Source organism: Phyllostomus discolor, chromosome 3 (assembly GCF_004126475.2).
Source record: "Phyllostomus discolor isolate MPI-MPIP mPhyDis1 chromosome 3, mPhyDis1.pri.v3, whole genome shotgun sequence".
NCBI classification, from domain to species: domain Eukaryota; kingdom Metazoa; phylum Chordata; class Mammalia; order Chiroptera; family Phyllostomidae; genus Phyllostomus; species Phyllostomus discolor.
In genome coordinates this window covers 185234023-185249502 of record NC_040905.2, presented here as the reverse complement: position 1 = coordinate 185249502, position 15480 = coordinate 185234023, and the positions used below count along the sequence as shown (strand labels likewise).

At 49.1% G+C, this 15480-nt stretch overlaps 1 protein-coding gene across 4 annotated transcripts in view; it reads right to left on the bottom strand.

Moving 5' to 3' along the window:
- FRMPD1 (FERM and PDZ domain containing 1) overlaps window positions 1–15480 on the bottom strand; it is a 122067-nt gene that overhangs the window by 15735 nt on the left and 90852 nt on the right. For all 4 annotated transcript variants that reach the window (XM_036021938.1, XM_028524529.2, XM_028524615.2 and 1 more), the window contains exons 4-8: window positions 14902–15004; window positions 12080–12125; window positions 6519–6626; window positions 4472–4567; window positions 30–155 (exon numbers count right to left, since the gene is read on the bottom strand). In XM_036021938.1, coding sequence (XP_035877831.1) covers window positions 30–155; window positions 4472–4567; window positions 6519–6626; window positions 12080–12125; window positions 14902–15004 — 479 coding nt within the window. The remainder of the gene's footprint in view (window positions 1–29; window positions 156–4471; window positions 4568–6518; window positions 6627–12079; window positions 12126–14901; window positions 15005–15480) is intronic.

The following is a 15480-nucleotide window of genomic DNA, read 5'->3' as shown; positions in this document are numbered from 1 at the left end:
TCCTCGCCCGGAGCAGTGGCCCAGTGTACCTGCTGGATGAGCTCCTCTTCGTGCAGCAGGTGCAGCCGCGAGACGTTGTACTGCTCTTCCAGGACCAGTGCAAAGTACTCCGTGCTTCGGATCGACAGCTTCTCCTTCACTGTGAGGATAATGTCCTGCCAGGCACAGAGAGGCAGGCAGGTGGGTCACCTGAGGTGCAGGCTGGCCCTCGTGCTCCCTGACCTTCTCTCTGCTCCTTGGGGTGGCTGGGGGGAGAAGCCTGTGCCCACTGGGTGCACTGCCAGCTCAGGCAGCTGAATGCTGACAGGCCACGTGTGGGACTTGTCACGGCCCCTCATGGCCCTGTGCCCACTCCTCAGGGCTCCAGTGCTGCCCGTATAGCTCTCCTTTCTTGCTTTACTTGGGAGACTGGAGCTACCCTCTGGGGGCCCTTGTGTCCCGTCAAGGTCTCCAGATTCATCCTCTCTCTGGAGTCTGCATCTTCAACTGCTCACCGGATAGAATCCCACCCCGCACCTGCTATGCAACTGTGAGAAATTAACCTGGCGTTTCTGGACCTCAGTTTCTTCTTGCGAAAGGGAGGACAACGATGCCTGTCTGGAGCACTGACAGCATGGAGTGACCGACACTGTGCCACTAGAGTTGCTCTGCCAGCTCCCCGGGTCCCCTCCAGCGGCCTTTTGTCATCACAAGGTCTTTGCTGCCTCAGGGGGTTCACAGCGTTCCCTGTGCCTGGCACTCTCTCCCCAGACTCTTCACAAGGTGGTTTCTTTTCTCTTCAGAGAGGCCTGCTCTGGGCCCTGTATCTAGATGTGATTGGTCCCCATCATTCCCGGGCCCAGGGTCCTGTTTATTTCCCTCATCGCTCTTTAAAATTATTTTCCTCAACAGAAGCTATGCTCTTCAGTGAGAGACAGTCTAGTAAAGTGAAGTGAATGGGTTTTACAACTTGACTACCACTTACTAGCTGTGAGTCCCGGCATAAACTGCCTACACTCCATGCCTCCGTGTTTCCATCTGTAAAGTGGTACTAATAGTAACACCTACCTCACAGGGTTGTTGTGTACGTTCATTTCCCATATAAGGTGCTGGAACAGTACCTAGCAGATGGCAAGCAAGGGGTCACTACAACCTAGCTGCTGAGATTTGTTTTCTTGCTTATTGCCTCTCACCCCACGAGATGGTAAACTCCCCAAGAATGTGAGCCTAGCCTGCCTCGTGCTGGATCACATCCCCAAAGTTTGGCCCGCAGGGGTGCTCGTAAACTTCCACCTGAGGAGTAATCATCCTCACAGATGCATCACAGGCGGCCTGCAAGAACCCCAGACTTAGTAAGTGTCAGACCATTGGGGGCTACCTGCTCCTCACCACTCCCAGTTCGGGGGGCCATTCCACTCATTCTGTCACCTCCGTCACTCGTGGTCACGAGTGGCTCAGGGCTGAAGAGCTTCTCTGCTTCTGTAACTTGGCAACAGTCATCAGTGTTGACCATGAGCTGGCCATGACGGACAGCCTGTCTCTTGACCCTGTCCCCTCTCTCCATTCTCCCTCATTCATCTTGGCTTGAGCTCACACACTTCTCCTGGCTTTGTACAGTGGGGACCTAAGGACTCCCTGCTACCCCTCCACCCTCTGCCTTGCACCTATAGCAGGGGCTGGCGAACCATAGCTGGGAGGTCAAATCCAGCCCACCGCTTGTTTTTGTAATTAAAGTTCTATGGGAACACAGCTGTGCCCATCTGGCATAATGCAGAACTGAGGCAGTGTGACAGAGACCTTGTGGCCTGCAGAACCTACAATATTCACTGTCAGGCACGTTACAGAAAACGTTTGCTGAGCCCTGATATAGGGGAACTTGTCTAAGTCTTGTCCTGGCCACACGCTCTCCCTTGCCCAAGAAGACCGAGTGGCTCCCCTCTGGCTCACCAGCCCAAATCCGAAGTCCTCGGCTTCATGTTCAAGGCTCTCAAGTACCAGGTGCCAGTCCATTTCTCCCACTTTATCTCCTGCACTGTGCTCACAACCCCATACACTCGCCAAACTTCCCCATATTTGGGTCTCTGCTGGTGGCATTGCCCATGCCCGGGATGCTGTCTTCACGCCCCTCTCCTGTCAAAAGCCCACCCATCTTTCCAAGCCTGCCTCGTAGGCCACCGCTCCCCAGGGGCCGCTCTCTCCTCGTCACCAGCTGGAGGCGCTCTCCTGCCTGAACACCGTCTTCAAGTCCCCCCACCATGGTCCTGAGCACACCGTACCTTTCCAGGGTTCATGGAGAGTCATCACCACGTCTCCTCTCTAACCCCCAGCCCTGCCCTGCGCAGAAAGTCTGGCTCCTGAGGATGTGACCCTGGGCAGTATTGTCTGTCTCTCCAGCACTTTGCTGACACACAGGAAGCGTCAGCAAATGTTTGCTGGGTCACATGACATGTTCTTTTCCTTGATGTAGAGAAAGAGGGTTTTCTTTTCTTTTTTTTTTTTACATTAAAATTTGTTTGGTCTGTTCACATTCAATATTATTTTGTATTAGTTTCCAGAGAAAGAGGATTTTTCTAATGTAAGAACTTTGCTTCCCTCAGTAAGGGAGCAAGGAAGAGAAAAGACATGGGTGAACAGACTGGTCTATTTTTTTTTTTACAAGCTATAGGGTTTGTTTATATCCCCCTCTCTCTGCTGTAAAGAGCTAGCAAACTTGCTTTAAAATTTTCACTGCTGCAGGTGAGATTAACCAGTATTATTCCAACTCACTGCCAGCTCATTTTCCCCAACTCTGTCTATCCTCTCTGGTTTAATTCCCCTGTGGTGTGTGCTTTTATTGTAAATCAAAGTTTTTTGGCCACCAAAGGGGAAACCTACTGTGAATAAATCATCCCTTCCATTCCAATGCACTTGGGCTAGGGGTAACAGAAGCCAAAACCCTGTGTGATTCATCTACAAAACTCCCCTTTTATGCAGAACGGCAGGGTGACCAGCTCCAGCACAGGATTCAGACGCAGACCAAATGTGAAGCCTGCTATGAGCTACCTGACCTTGACGAATGTTGGATCTCTTGGGCCTGTGTTCTCATCTGCAAAGTGAGGTTAACACTCATCGCCTCACAGGACCACTGGGGGCATTAAATGAGATAGTACACAAGGAGGTGCCAGAAGACCGGTAGTCAATAATTAGCAGATCTGTTCCTCCCTCCCTTCCCTGCTCTGGGCCTGGGCTTCCCAGGCTCCCTGAAAGGCCTCCTCTGGCTGCTCCTGGGTGACGCTAAGGTTACAACGTGATGGGCATCTGAAGCAGCTCTGTAAATGGCAAAGGAAGGAGCCGGAGAGGGATACTGGCTGTGTGCATTGTGTATGTGCATGCAGGTATGTGTACACGTGTGTCAGTATGTATAATATGTGTGTCCGTATGTGTCTTAGCTACTGTCCATTACCTACAGCCACTCGGCCCACCTGAACCTGGTGCAGAAGAGCCAGGTTCAGTGTTTATTCTGACACTGTTTTCAGTCTTTGAGCAACTACTGTTTTTGCTGCTTTCTGGAAGCCTCCCTCTAATGCTATTTACTCCCTTCCTCAGAAACTGGAGGCCATCCTTATTGTCCATGGATGGAATCCAAGCTCAGCTGCCTGTCATTTGAGGCCCCTCCCACTCCTCCCACACGGAAAGGGCCCAGGCTCCAGTCCTGCTGATGGTTTGCTACTTCCTGGGCAAGGCCCATCTGACTGGCTCTCTGCTCGGCTCACGTGACTCCCTGAGACTGACGTGCACCCTCCAACCCCCAACAGCCCTGTTCCCACCTGCCCTTGATGAATTCTTTGCTGCCCTTCAAAGCTCAGCTGACACCCAGCTTCTTTCTGAAGCCTTCTCCGACATGCTTACGGGATGGAATAGATGGCACTCTTACCCTTGCTCATAGAGAACGCCCTTGTCCCTCTCTTCACAGCCCTAATTCATGCTGTCCTGGACTATTGGGAGCTCCTAGAATGTCCATCTTCCCCCAGCTAGGCTGTAAGCCCCTGGAAGGCAGTGTCCACCCTTTACCCAGCTTTCTACCCCACCCCCTGGCCAGAGCATCTGATCTGAGAAAGCTTAAGTGCAACTGATTTCATTTCTGAACAGAACAGGCAGAGGCCTGGGCCTGCCCTGACCATCACCTGGTTTTTTTAGCTGCTATAGTCTTTTGGGTAGCAGGTGAGGGGGTCAGGGAAGTCCTGGGGTGAAGGGTGAAAGCTTATGAATTGCAATGTGACCTTGGGCAAGTCACTTCATCTCTCTGAGCCTTGATTTCCTCCCCTGCAAGATAGTGATAAAATCTTGCCGGGCGGCTGTGCAACTAAATAAGAAAGCACAGCACTTGGTTTACTGGAGGCGTGCGGACTGTGGTGGTCGTGAGACCACCAAGACAGCTGCAGGGCTAGATGCCAGGGGTCCTAGGAGCCAGCACATTCTCACTGCAGAAGAGATTCAAGTTTACTCTTGATACCTTCACAGTTGTGTCTGCCTCAAACTTGAACGCTTTGGTCTGTCCATTCTCCAAGTACACCTTGAGCACGTTGGGCATGCACAGCAGAGAATTTCCCTGGAAGACACAAGGGTAGTGCTAAAACCAGCCCTTCCTGCCCCTGGGTGTGACAAATCCTCAGTTCCGGTCCCTGCCTGGTGCAGGGAACGGGATTCCCCCCTAACATCCTCATCAGGCCACAGGTTGGTTCTTGGCCTCGGGAGATTTCTCCGGCGGGCCAGGCCCAGGCCACAGAGACAGGTGCACTTTATTCAGGGGACAGCCAGTAGGACTGGGAGACGTGGGAGCCAGTGGAGAAGAGGGCGCCCTGCACAGGTATCCCAAGAGCCCTGCACCAGCCTATAGGATGTCTCAGAATCGCCAGCTGATACCCCACTGCTGGTTGCCAACCTTAGGGGATGCAGGTGAGCAAGTCAGGTGACAAGCATGTACACTGTCCCCAACTGTGCGTGGGAGGCTGGAGTGAAACCCCACAACATTTTACTGCTGCGTCCCCTGCAGGAAAGCATCAGCAAAGGGCAGAGGGCTGCTCTCCGCCTCCACTCACCCCAACCATCGCCCCACCCTCGTGGGCCCTCCTGAGGGACTCTGCCACTCTTGGAGGGCTTTTTGGGAAGCAGGCAGAGGCCTGGTCTGTGTTTCGTGACCCCACGCCAGCCCGAATTCCTGAGGCGAAGCAGGGCAGGGAAACATTCCCTTTGGGTTTGGAGAATCCCCCCGGGGCCAGTCTCATACGAGTGACCTCCGAGTGTGTAGTGCAAGGGAAGAATGCCCTTGGGGCCAGGGTCCTTCAGAACCAGCAAGAGGTTCTAAAGTCACCGAGATCCAAACTAGAACCAGTCTTGTGAGTGGGTTCTAGCCTTTACTTCCCATCACTGTGTACTACTCCTAAAAACACATGTTGAATCTAAATTTAATTTGAAAAAGAGGTTCAATCCACTTCCGAAAAGGTGGACTGGAATGTTGCTGAATGACAGGGTCACAGGTCTTTCCCGAGACTAACACGTAGGGCTCCCACTGGCCCCTTCCTGGACGATCCCCCTGTCTCTCTCGGGTGGAAAGAAGCTGTGGCCTGGGAGGTGGCAGGGCACGTGGAACATAAGGGCCCTGCAGATGCGAACCAGGTCGCCTGGACTCTTTGCCAAAGTGGCCAGGAGCCCCCATTCGCTGGTCTCTATGGTGAGGAAACCAGCTAAGGACAAGCTCGGACCTGCAAGTTTCAAAATCTAGTCTTAATCGCTGAATTCAGAATGGCAAAAGTTACAGACCATCGAGGGAAACATGTGTCAAGTATGAATAAATAGGTCATTTATTCAGACGTCCGCATTACAAAGCTGAACTCCAGCCAATATCTCCTCTACAGAGCTGTCTTCTGAACGCCCAGCCCGAGGCTTCCTCCCACCAAAGAGCTGTCACTGTGGAGGACACAGAGACCTGGGCTCAGGTAGTTTCTTGCTATGGGATCTCAGAGGTTAATTCTCTTAACCTCCTTAATCCTCTGCTTCCTCTTTTGTTAAAATGCCTCCCTTGCAGGGCATTGTGGTGGCTGAGGATTGTGTACACAAGAATTTTAGGTTCCCACGATATAGGTTCAATACATGGGCTCTTAAAACACAAAAGCCATCCCTCCTACCACCAGCACTGCCATCCGAATATCACTTTCAGAGGGACACTGAGCTGAAACCTTCAAAACAAGAACTTAAAAGTTGGAGTCGTGCAGTTTCACGGGCAGGTGGATGGAGTCACTGAATAACGCAGCCACACCCAGCGCTTCTCTCTCAGGCCCCGCCCACAGCCCCGCCCCATCGCTCCCTGTCCGTGGAGGGCTTGCATCCTATGGGGTGTGCTGCGGACAGGGGGAGGGGGTGGCACACAAAGCCTCTAGCGAACCTACTGCACTTCCTCTGCAGCCTCTCTGGGCTCTGGGATTCCAGAGTCGCAGGGAGCTGTGCGCCAGGAGGCGGAGGATCACCAGAGAGTTGGGCCGGCCCCCTGCCGAGTGACGCACCTGGCTGTGCGAGCCGACCAGCACTTCTTCAGCAAAGTGCACCTTCACGGGGTTGGTCTTCAGCCTGGCTCTCTTCTCCTCGGTCAGGAAGGATGACTTGGGGACTCCCTGCAGAACACCAACATGACACATTTTACACAGGGCTTTCATAAAAGCCACAAATGTCTTTTCTCACTCTTAAAAACAGAAGCAAAAACTCTGACAACTTTCGGGATTCAATTAACACCCACAGAGAAGGACGACGTCCCATTAAAGATCTCTTCGTAACACCCAGAGATCCACACACGCAACGTTCTTATGCGCCCGAGAACAGTCGAAGATTCACTCCCGTGGGAAAAGGACTGCGGTCTGATGGAGACGCAGAACTGGCCCGTGAATCAGGAGACCTCGGCTCCAGCCCTAGCTCTGCTACTCAGCAGTTGTGAGAACTGCCTCAAACCAAACTCTTATGGAAGAACACCAGTTAGGTGTGAGTGTGACTCGTGAGTGTGTAAAACAAAACAAAATAAATCTGCATAACTTTGACCAAGTCACTGACCCTCCCTGGACTTGGGCAGTTGGACCAGACCACCTCCAGGGTTCCCTGAAGCTTTCACCCCTGGGAGTTATCCTTGGCCCCTCTTTGCTCTTCTCATCTCTTGGGTGGTACCTTTGCTCCCAGAGGTAAAAGAGTCACCACAGGTTGGTATGAGTATGTGGTGAAGCCCTTGGTCTTGACTACATCGGGCTAAATTGTGGCACTTAATGAACAGCAACTTGCATGATGTAGACCAATACGATGTGATCTTCTTGGGTGGGATCGTGATATGCTATTTCCCCGTCTGACAGCCTGTTTCCTTAATCTGCAGAGTCCTTTAGGACAGCCTCTAGAATGCCTGCATGGGTAAGAGTCCCGGGGCAGGCCTCGGGCCACATTCTGTGTAGCTGGGGGAAGGGATACGGAACAGCGGTCGGGGAAACGGCTGTGAATTATGTCTGTAGCCTCAGATGTCAACTGACCAATGGCACGATGCACGTGAAATGAACGCGTGGCCCAAACTTTTAAGGCAAGAAGATGGATATGATTTATGATAACTAGAACCGTGGTGTGACAGGGTTCATGACTATGATTCAGTACGTCTAATATATAGTTTGCTTGAAAAAAAAAGTTTAGTAGAAGGAGAGCGGGGAATGGCAATGTTCCCAGAGAAGAGGTGCACCCTCAACTGGAGAAATTGCTTGACCTCAATTTGCTTTCTTATTCAAACAGAATGGTTTTCCAACAGGAAGAGACAGAAGGAGTAAAGAGAAAGCTACAACCTGAAATTAGTGATGGGATGACCAGACTGCTTTGAATGTGTTTGTGCTTTTGAATGTATGGGGCTGATGGGCCTATTGTATGTATCAGCTGGCATCACCCACAGGACAGAGAATGGAAGAAACATTAAGAGACTAAAGATAGTTAAGTATCAAGTTTCCCAGAAAATGAATACAGAAGATTCAAGAAAACACACATTAGTAACCTTGTCGTTAATTCTCGGCAAAATCCAAGACGAGAGATGGTCAGAGAGCTCTCAGACACTGGTCACTAACAACCAGTATGGAGTTACCAAAAACAAGTCAGAGCCAACTAAGTTCATTTCTTCATTTGAAGCTAGGATTCCAGATTGGTAGGCTGGGGTCCTGTGGATATAGTAGTATTCCTTCATTCTTGCAAAATGTTTGATAAGGAGTCCCATAATTCCCCTGTGGAGAAGGCCCGATGCAGAGCCATTAGGCGGATCCCAAACTAGTTGACCTAAACTCAAGAATGCCCTGATTTCTAACTAAGCAACTCAGGCTCCCTTTGGCTCAGCCTTCATCAGCGATGTTTAGCAATGCCCTGGGAGAAGTCAGAGAAATGGGACTTCACAAGCCTGTGAATGACATGGAGCAGCAAGCTGTCATCAGATCTTAGGCAGAAAAAAAAAAAAACCCAGGAGGAAAGGCAAAGGGACTGGGAATCTTAAAAAGGGATAATGGAAACTTGAGGACCAGGGGCAGCTGGGTCAGAGGCCAGGCAACCACCAAGAACACACATAAGAGGGTGTCGGGCTGTCAAGAGCTGAAGGGAACAGAGTAAGTGAAGGGTCAAAGCAATAGGTACAACCACCGCCGCCCTAAAGACTCAAGGAATGAGAAATCAGAGGCAGAACCCGGGAGGGATACAGAGAGAAAAGGAATCTGTGGAGGCGACAGTTATTATCTCTCACCGTAGGGAAAGTGGTTCTGGAAGAGTTAGATCCAGAGCTGGATCGGGTTAAAGAAACCCACTGGCTGGACAATGGAAGAAGGGGAGGAGACTTGGGAAGAGGCGGTTCTTTGACAGGAAGGCAGGATGACTACAGCTGATGACTGTACAAATAAGCCACAGCTCCCTGACTAAAATCTCGGCATGCCAGAACACGGGCCAAAGCGATGGGAGTAATTGAAGTGTGGCGTCGAGGATCAAAAAAAATCAAATGCACATCATGCGATGGGGCACGGGTTGGGGGGCTGGATGAGAAACTATTCATTTGAAAAGAGGTTCGGTTGTTGGTCAGCCACAAGTTTCACCCACGCCAAAAGCAAGATTGGGCTTGCTAAAATGTTAACCCAATCTTGGGCTTCGCTAGTGTCCCTGGTACATGTTGGTACTTCACCCTCTGTCCCCTGTGGCACACATACCGGTTGACCATACGTGGAATTATATTCCTTTCTGGGTGCCACCATGTGAGAGGGTCACGACAAAATCGGAACCTGTCCAGAAAGTTATCAGAGAAGCAAGAATTCAGAGAAACGTACCACATAAGGAAGAATGAATGGAGCAGAGAGGGCCACCCTTGCAAATCTTTGGAGAGCCACTTCATACAAGGCTGACTTGTTGTTGTTGAACCAGGACTAGTTGGCGGAAGACACAGGGAAGAAGGGCCTCTCTTGCACGGGGAACCATCCAACCACGAAACCAGCTGCTTTGGGGAGACACGCTCCCTGCCTTGAAAATGCCCCGCCCACAGGGCCTGCCTCAGGGCCGGTCTGCCTGCTCCTTGTGTACCTCGGCGCCTAAAACATATTGTAAACCACCCACTGGAGCCACCTGATATTAAAAAGAGGCCATTTAAAGGACATGAGTTATCCATTATTTTAGGACATCTAAGTTCTCCCTCGGTTCTAAATGAATTTATCAAAGAGCAGCAAACTTAAGCTGATAAAAAAAAAACCAACTCTCTCTGCATGTTTTTGCTGTTCATGTTTATAAGGCACCTAAAAGGGACACGTTGGAAAATATTTTTTTATCTCTTTGCAATTGCCCCTGCCACCCTGCCCTGGATTGGCCCATGCCATTTCATGGAGACAGCAGAGTTTCAGGAGGGAGGACAGCATCATGCCAGTGAGTGTGGGCTCTGGAGTCTCTAACTACCTGGGACGTCACCCAGCTCCACCAGCGTCTTCCTGTGAGGCCATGGGCGTGGGGGCCACGTGTCCTCACCTGTAATATTTCTGCCTCGTAGGGTTTTCTTTTGGTAAAAAGTAAACCAGACATTAACTATTAGTATTAATATTATGATAATATATAAATAATTAATATAAATGCAGAGCTATACAATGAAACCAAGACACTTTTTCCCGTAAAATTCTATGCCTCCCAGTTGCAGTAGTTGACATAACCAACTCGGGATCTCACCGGTCCTATGTGATTTCAAGTCACCTGAGAACTTGAAGAATTTACCATGGCAGAGATGAGCGTTCCTTGCTAAAGCAAGACACCTGTGATCACTTGTCTTATGATCGTGTCACTTCTGCTGGGTGAGAGGAGTGGGCTAGGCAATGTTCAGGGCATTTCTGGGAGGTGCCGAGGGCCAACGGCGAGGCTGACTTCAGTGTCCCCCGCAGGACCGTCAGGGCAGGGCACTCACACCGCCCTTCCCTTGGGGACCGCACGGGAATCTCGGGAGTGGCACGGGAACACGTCTTCCTCCCCCTGTGCTTTTCACCTCTTAAAGGATGCTCTACGCGCCATTTCCCTCTCTCCTTACCTTAACAAGTGCTATCTTTCGCTTTAATTTCTTGGAAGTAGAGAAAGCAAATAACCACCTAATTAAGATTAAGATGTTCTCCATTGAGATAATAATCAGCTAAATAAAAAGAATTTCTTAACACCCGCACAGGCATTTATAGTGATTAGCTTTCAGTGTACGGTATATTATCATGAGAAAAGCCAGTGTATCAGTAACAATCTTCTCATAAAGGAAGATGGTATGTATCTCCATGTATCGGAAATTCTTTCATATCCTTCAGTACTATTCTGGTTTCCTTCACAAAGGACCCACATATTTCTTTTCCCTTAGGTTTCCCATTTTCCTATATTTTCCCTTAAAGAAACAGCCCTTGGATTTACTTATCAACTTTACCATTTTTCTGCTTTCCAAAGCACCATTTAGATTTTAATTTTTATTATTTTCTTTATTCTGCTTTCTGTTTATTTTATTAGTCTTTTCTTTCTATTTCCTTCACTGAACATTTACTTTACTTATTTTCTTTTTAAATAAAAATCACTTAAGGCTATTAATCTTACTCTGGATATACTTTCAGCTGCACATAAATTTTAAGAAGTAGAAATCTGATTTTTAACTATTTTCTAACTAGTCTGTAATAGTAGTTTTGCTTTTTCAGTTGATTTCATCTTTACTCAGGACATAGCATTTTCACTTCCAAAAGGGATGATGGTTTTAATTAGGTTTTGAGAGTTACTAATTCCTGTTTTATTGCATTCTAGAAAAAGAGACCTGTGCAGTTTCTTATTTGGGGAATTTGTTGGTAGCCTGTGGAATTTGTTGGTAGCCTGGGGAATTTGTTTGCTGTGTGGTCAATTAGGTTAGATTATTTAAAGCAGTATTAAAATTCTGTATGCCCTATTTATTTTTTGTCTTTATGTGGCCACAGGTAAGAAGTACGTATTATGATTTCTCAGAATGAGAAATTTATTTCACCTTTTCCTCCTTGGTGGTTTTTCTCTTATAATTTGTTACATGCTCCCCCATATCATACACAACGGGCCCCTTGGCCTCCGGTGGCTGGGACCACTGCACCCTCTCTGTGCATCATCTGTGCCGCCTTGCCTTGTGAGGAACCTCAGAACTGATAAAATCCTTCCCCGCCCAATACCTCGTCAGGTCCTCGTAACAATCCACAGAGAGACGAGGCAGTGCTTGCTGTCACCACTGTTTCATAAACGTGAAAACTGAAGTGAAGTGACTTGCCCAAAGTCACGCCACTCAAATCTGCCTTGGGGCCCCCAGCTGGGCGCCCCTTTCATCGTCCCACTCTGCATAATCACAGGGCTGTCTCCTTGGCTGGACCTCGAGCCCTCAACACCTGGACCCACATCTGTTTTCTCCACAACACCGATGGATCTCGGTCTCCAGGCAACGCTGACTGCCTGGCAGCTGTCCCCTCTGCCCTTTGCCTGCCCTGTTTGTCCTCTGAGGGACATCCCACAAGGGGGATGGGGCTTGGGGTGGAGAACGGTGACACTAACACACAGGACATAGAAAGAGATTTACCGACGTGCAGCGAACAACTGTTATTGAAAGACAATCTTCAGCTTCCCTGAAAAAAAAAATACAAAAACATTTCGTCATTCTGGGTACTGTTGGTGTGTGTGTGTGTGTGTGTGTGTGTGTGTGTGTTAGGGTCAAAGAGGCAGGCAGAATTACAGAGCAGCTCTCCGCAGCCTCTCTGGCTTGGGGAGACTGAGAAGGATGTTGAGGAAAGCAGGGTTGTGCCAAGGAACTTACACTGTCCCCGAGTGCCCCTCCCAACCTGAGGGAATCTTCAGATTCCTGCCTCTCCCATCTAGCCTGAGCCTGCAGCCACGGAATTCAGTCACAGAGCTTCTCTTTAGTCTGTATGGTGGAGAATTCACCCAGTTGCTATGACTACTAGTGAGGTTTATGTCCAAAAATTTTTTTAAAAGAGAAAACATAGCAATAACATGGATATTTTAGGTCGCTATGTCAGAAAACTTAGACTAAACATTTCACTAAGTAGAATGAATGAAGGTGAATAACATTTATCAGACGAAAGCCCACCTGTTTGTTGTGGGGCCCAGGAAGTGAGTGTGATGAGCCCAATCACATAATCAAGGTACCAGACATTTTTGTCTTGTTATCTCTTAGATTCCTGAAGTCATCAAATCGACTAGATAACTGCCAAGCTTCCACTTTGAATCAGAAAATAGAACTGAAAAATCAATTCTTATTTTCCTGTTTCTTTGCTGTCGCTACACAGAGAAGCAGTTTGCAAAATAATTTCATTTGACTTCTTGCAATATGAACATTGAGGCCGATTGCTGCTCGAATGTTATTTCCTCGAATGGATAAACTCAGCCCAAGGTTTCTAAGTGTCCGGGGGTTGCTCCTTCTCTGTTTCCTATAATAACAGGCCTTTTCCAAGATAAGTCACAACAAACCAATATCCGAGCGCTCTCTGAAGGACATTATCCTCACAAGAGTTGGAAGAATTAGAGAGGTTTTGTCAGTTGTATTGTGCCATTTTGCTTTGCTTGCCCCCCAACCCCCTACATAAGTGGCAATGACCTTGGGAACCAAGCTAAAAAAATCAGCAGGCCTGGGATTCCCACAGGCAGCATGGCGAGCACACGGGTGCACAGAGAACAGCAAGTCACATCCCTGCTCGAAGTCGTCCATGGCTCACCCTTCCAGGAGGAGAACAGCACCTGAACTTGCTCCGTCAGCGTTCAAGGTCCCCCATCCCCTGGGCCTCACTTCCCAGAACCACTCTCTAGGCCTGCGCTGCCTTAGGCAAAGTGAACTGCTCAGCGCCCTCTGTTCCCCGCTCCATCCCTACTGCTTATTTATCTCTTTGCCTGGATCACACCTCACCTCCATCTCTGTGGGCCAAATTCTACCCAGCATTCAAGGTATAGCTGAAATACTTCCTGGACTCTCCTCTGCTTTGTCAAACCACAGCTTCCTCACAAGCTGGAGGAATCTCCAGCATTTACAGCTCCTTTCCTCGGCTTCCCTGGAGGCCGTGTCTGCCGGGCATCCCAGCAGGGGTCGCACACGTTTCTGCACCATCAGCCGGTTACTGAATTCTGGTGTACTGCTTTAAACGGTAAATACTTTTCTTCACTGGTTATAGTGTGACCCAGCCTGGCAGAAATATTAGCAGCACTGAAAAATCTCAAATTCATTTGCTAGAATTCGATCATCTTTGAGAAAACTGCCCAAGAGTTTGGGAAGCAAACTTCATGCTTTCCATCACCATACTCCATATTTTAGAAATGAAATCACCCAATCTTTTCCTCGCGGCCCCTCCCACTCAACTCTTCCCCTGGCAATCCTGAAGCAATACTGGGCTGAGCTGAAGGATTCTATTTTCTGCCCTTAGATGGGTTCCCTGTAAATCTTAAGCTGTGCATGCACGTCTCTCCGCAGCGAGACTGTCTACCCCGGGGCGGGGCTGCCCCTGCACATTCGTTTTCTCTTTCTCTGACTCTGTTACTGTTGCCTGTTGTTTGGCGTGCACCATGGGCCCTCAGAAATGAAAACCACCCTGAAACCAGACCAGCCACTCACAAAAAGGCACACATTAAAGTAAAAAAAAAAACTTGCTGTATCTTCAAGCAGGCTTTCCTCTGACTCAATTTCTCATTTCTCTTTATTTACATTAAAGTCTTTAAAACAGTGTTGGTGGAAAAAATTAAAAGACAAAGACTGCATGCACCTATAAAATGACTGGTCATCCCCTTTTCTCCTGTCACTGGCACCCCTCCGTCTTAAAACCAGGGTCACCAAGGGTCAGTGCCAACCGTTTACACTTGCTCGGCTGAGCCCCCGCTGTGCGCCTGCTTTCAGGGACATCATGCGTGGGCAGAATGAGAGGCATTTACACAAATCACAATGACGCCAGGTGGAAGGTGGTAGGTGCCGTATTATTGCAACTACATACACACCCAGCAGGCTGTCTCTGTAAGAGCATTTAAGAAGAGGTATCAAAAGGGTTAAAGAAGAAAAAAGAGGCTGAGGGTCAACTTAGTCCAATCTTTGGCATATGTTACAACCACATGACAAATCCTGAAAGTGTAGGGCCTGTGTGTTGTTCATCATTACATTCCCTGCAGCACAGTGTCTTGGGCAGGGTGGGGCTTGATAAACATGGCAGCTTGTGCCACCCAATCACTTCTGTCGGCAGGTGAAAGAGAGCAGGTAGTAACCACGAGGGAATTCTAAAGTGAGGCTGCGGTTACTGCTCTAAAGAACACCGGACCCCGCTAAAACCACGGGGAGATCATCCCTGTGACCCATCTCTGCTCTGTGATCATCTGTGTGCCTCTGAGTGACGTAAGACAATGTCATACCTGAGAATATCCACTACTTGTTCATAGGAGAGCTCTTCGGCGGGCTCGTTGTTCACTTGGAGGATCTGATCGCCAGGGAAAAGCTTGCCGTGAGCACAGCCTCCTGTTGGACAGAAGAGATGTAACTGGTGCTCGCCCAGGAGGGGCCCGCACCCCATGCATCTGTCACCGCAGCATTCCAGAGTGGCAACCTGATCCAGTCCTCAGGGTACTGGCTCACCACCCCCAACGAGGCACTGCAGGTGGCCTTGGGCTCACGTGGATCTCAGATTTCCTGTTTACAAATCATGGATAATGTACCTACAACCATCCATCACCATCACAGGACGTTAGGAGATTGTCCTGGGAAAGATGACTAGCAGAACTCCCTGAATCAACAGAGCTGGCCAGTAAATCTGCTACAGGTATTTCTGGTTTGCAGGCTGGCGCTCAATCCACTGAGCCCCACCAGCCAGGGCTTACTTACACTCATTTGTAAAGAACTGTGTGTGTACATTGAAATTAATGGGTTTTAACTAGGCCCAGATCTAACATCAATACGTGTCTGGGGTACGTAAGCAAACATTAGACATTTCTAGC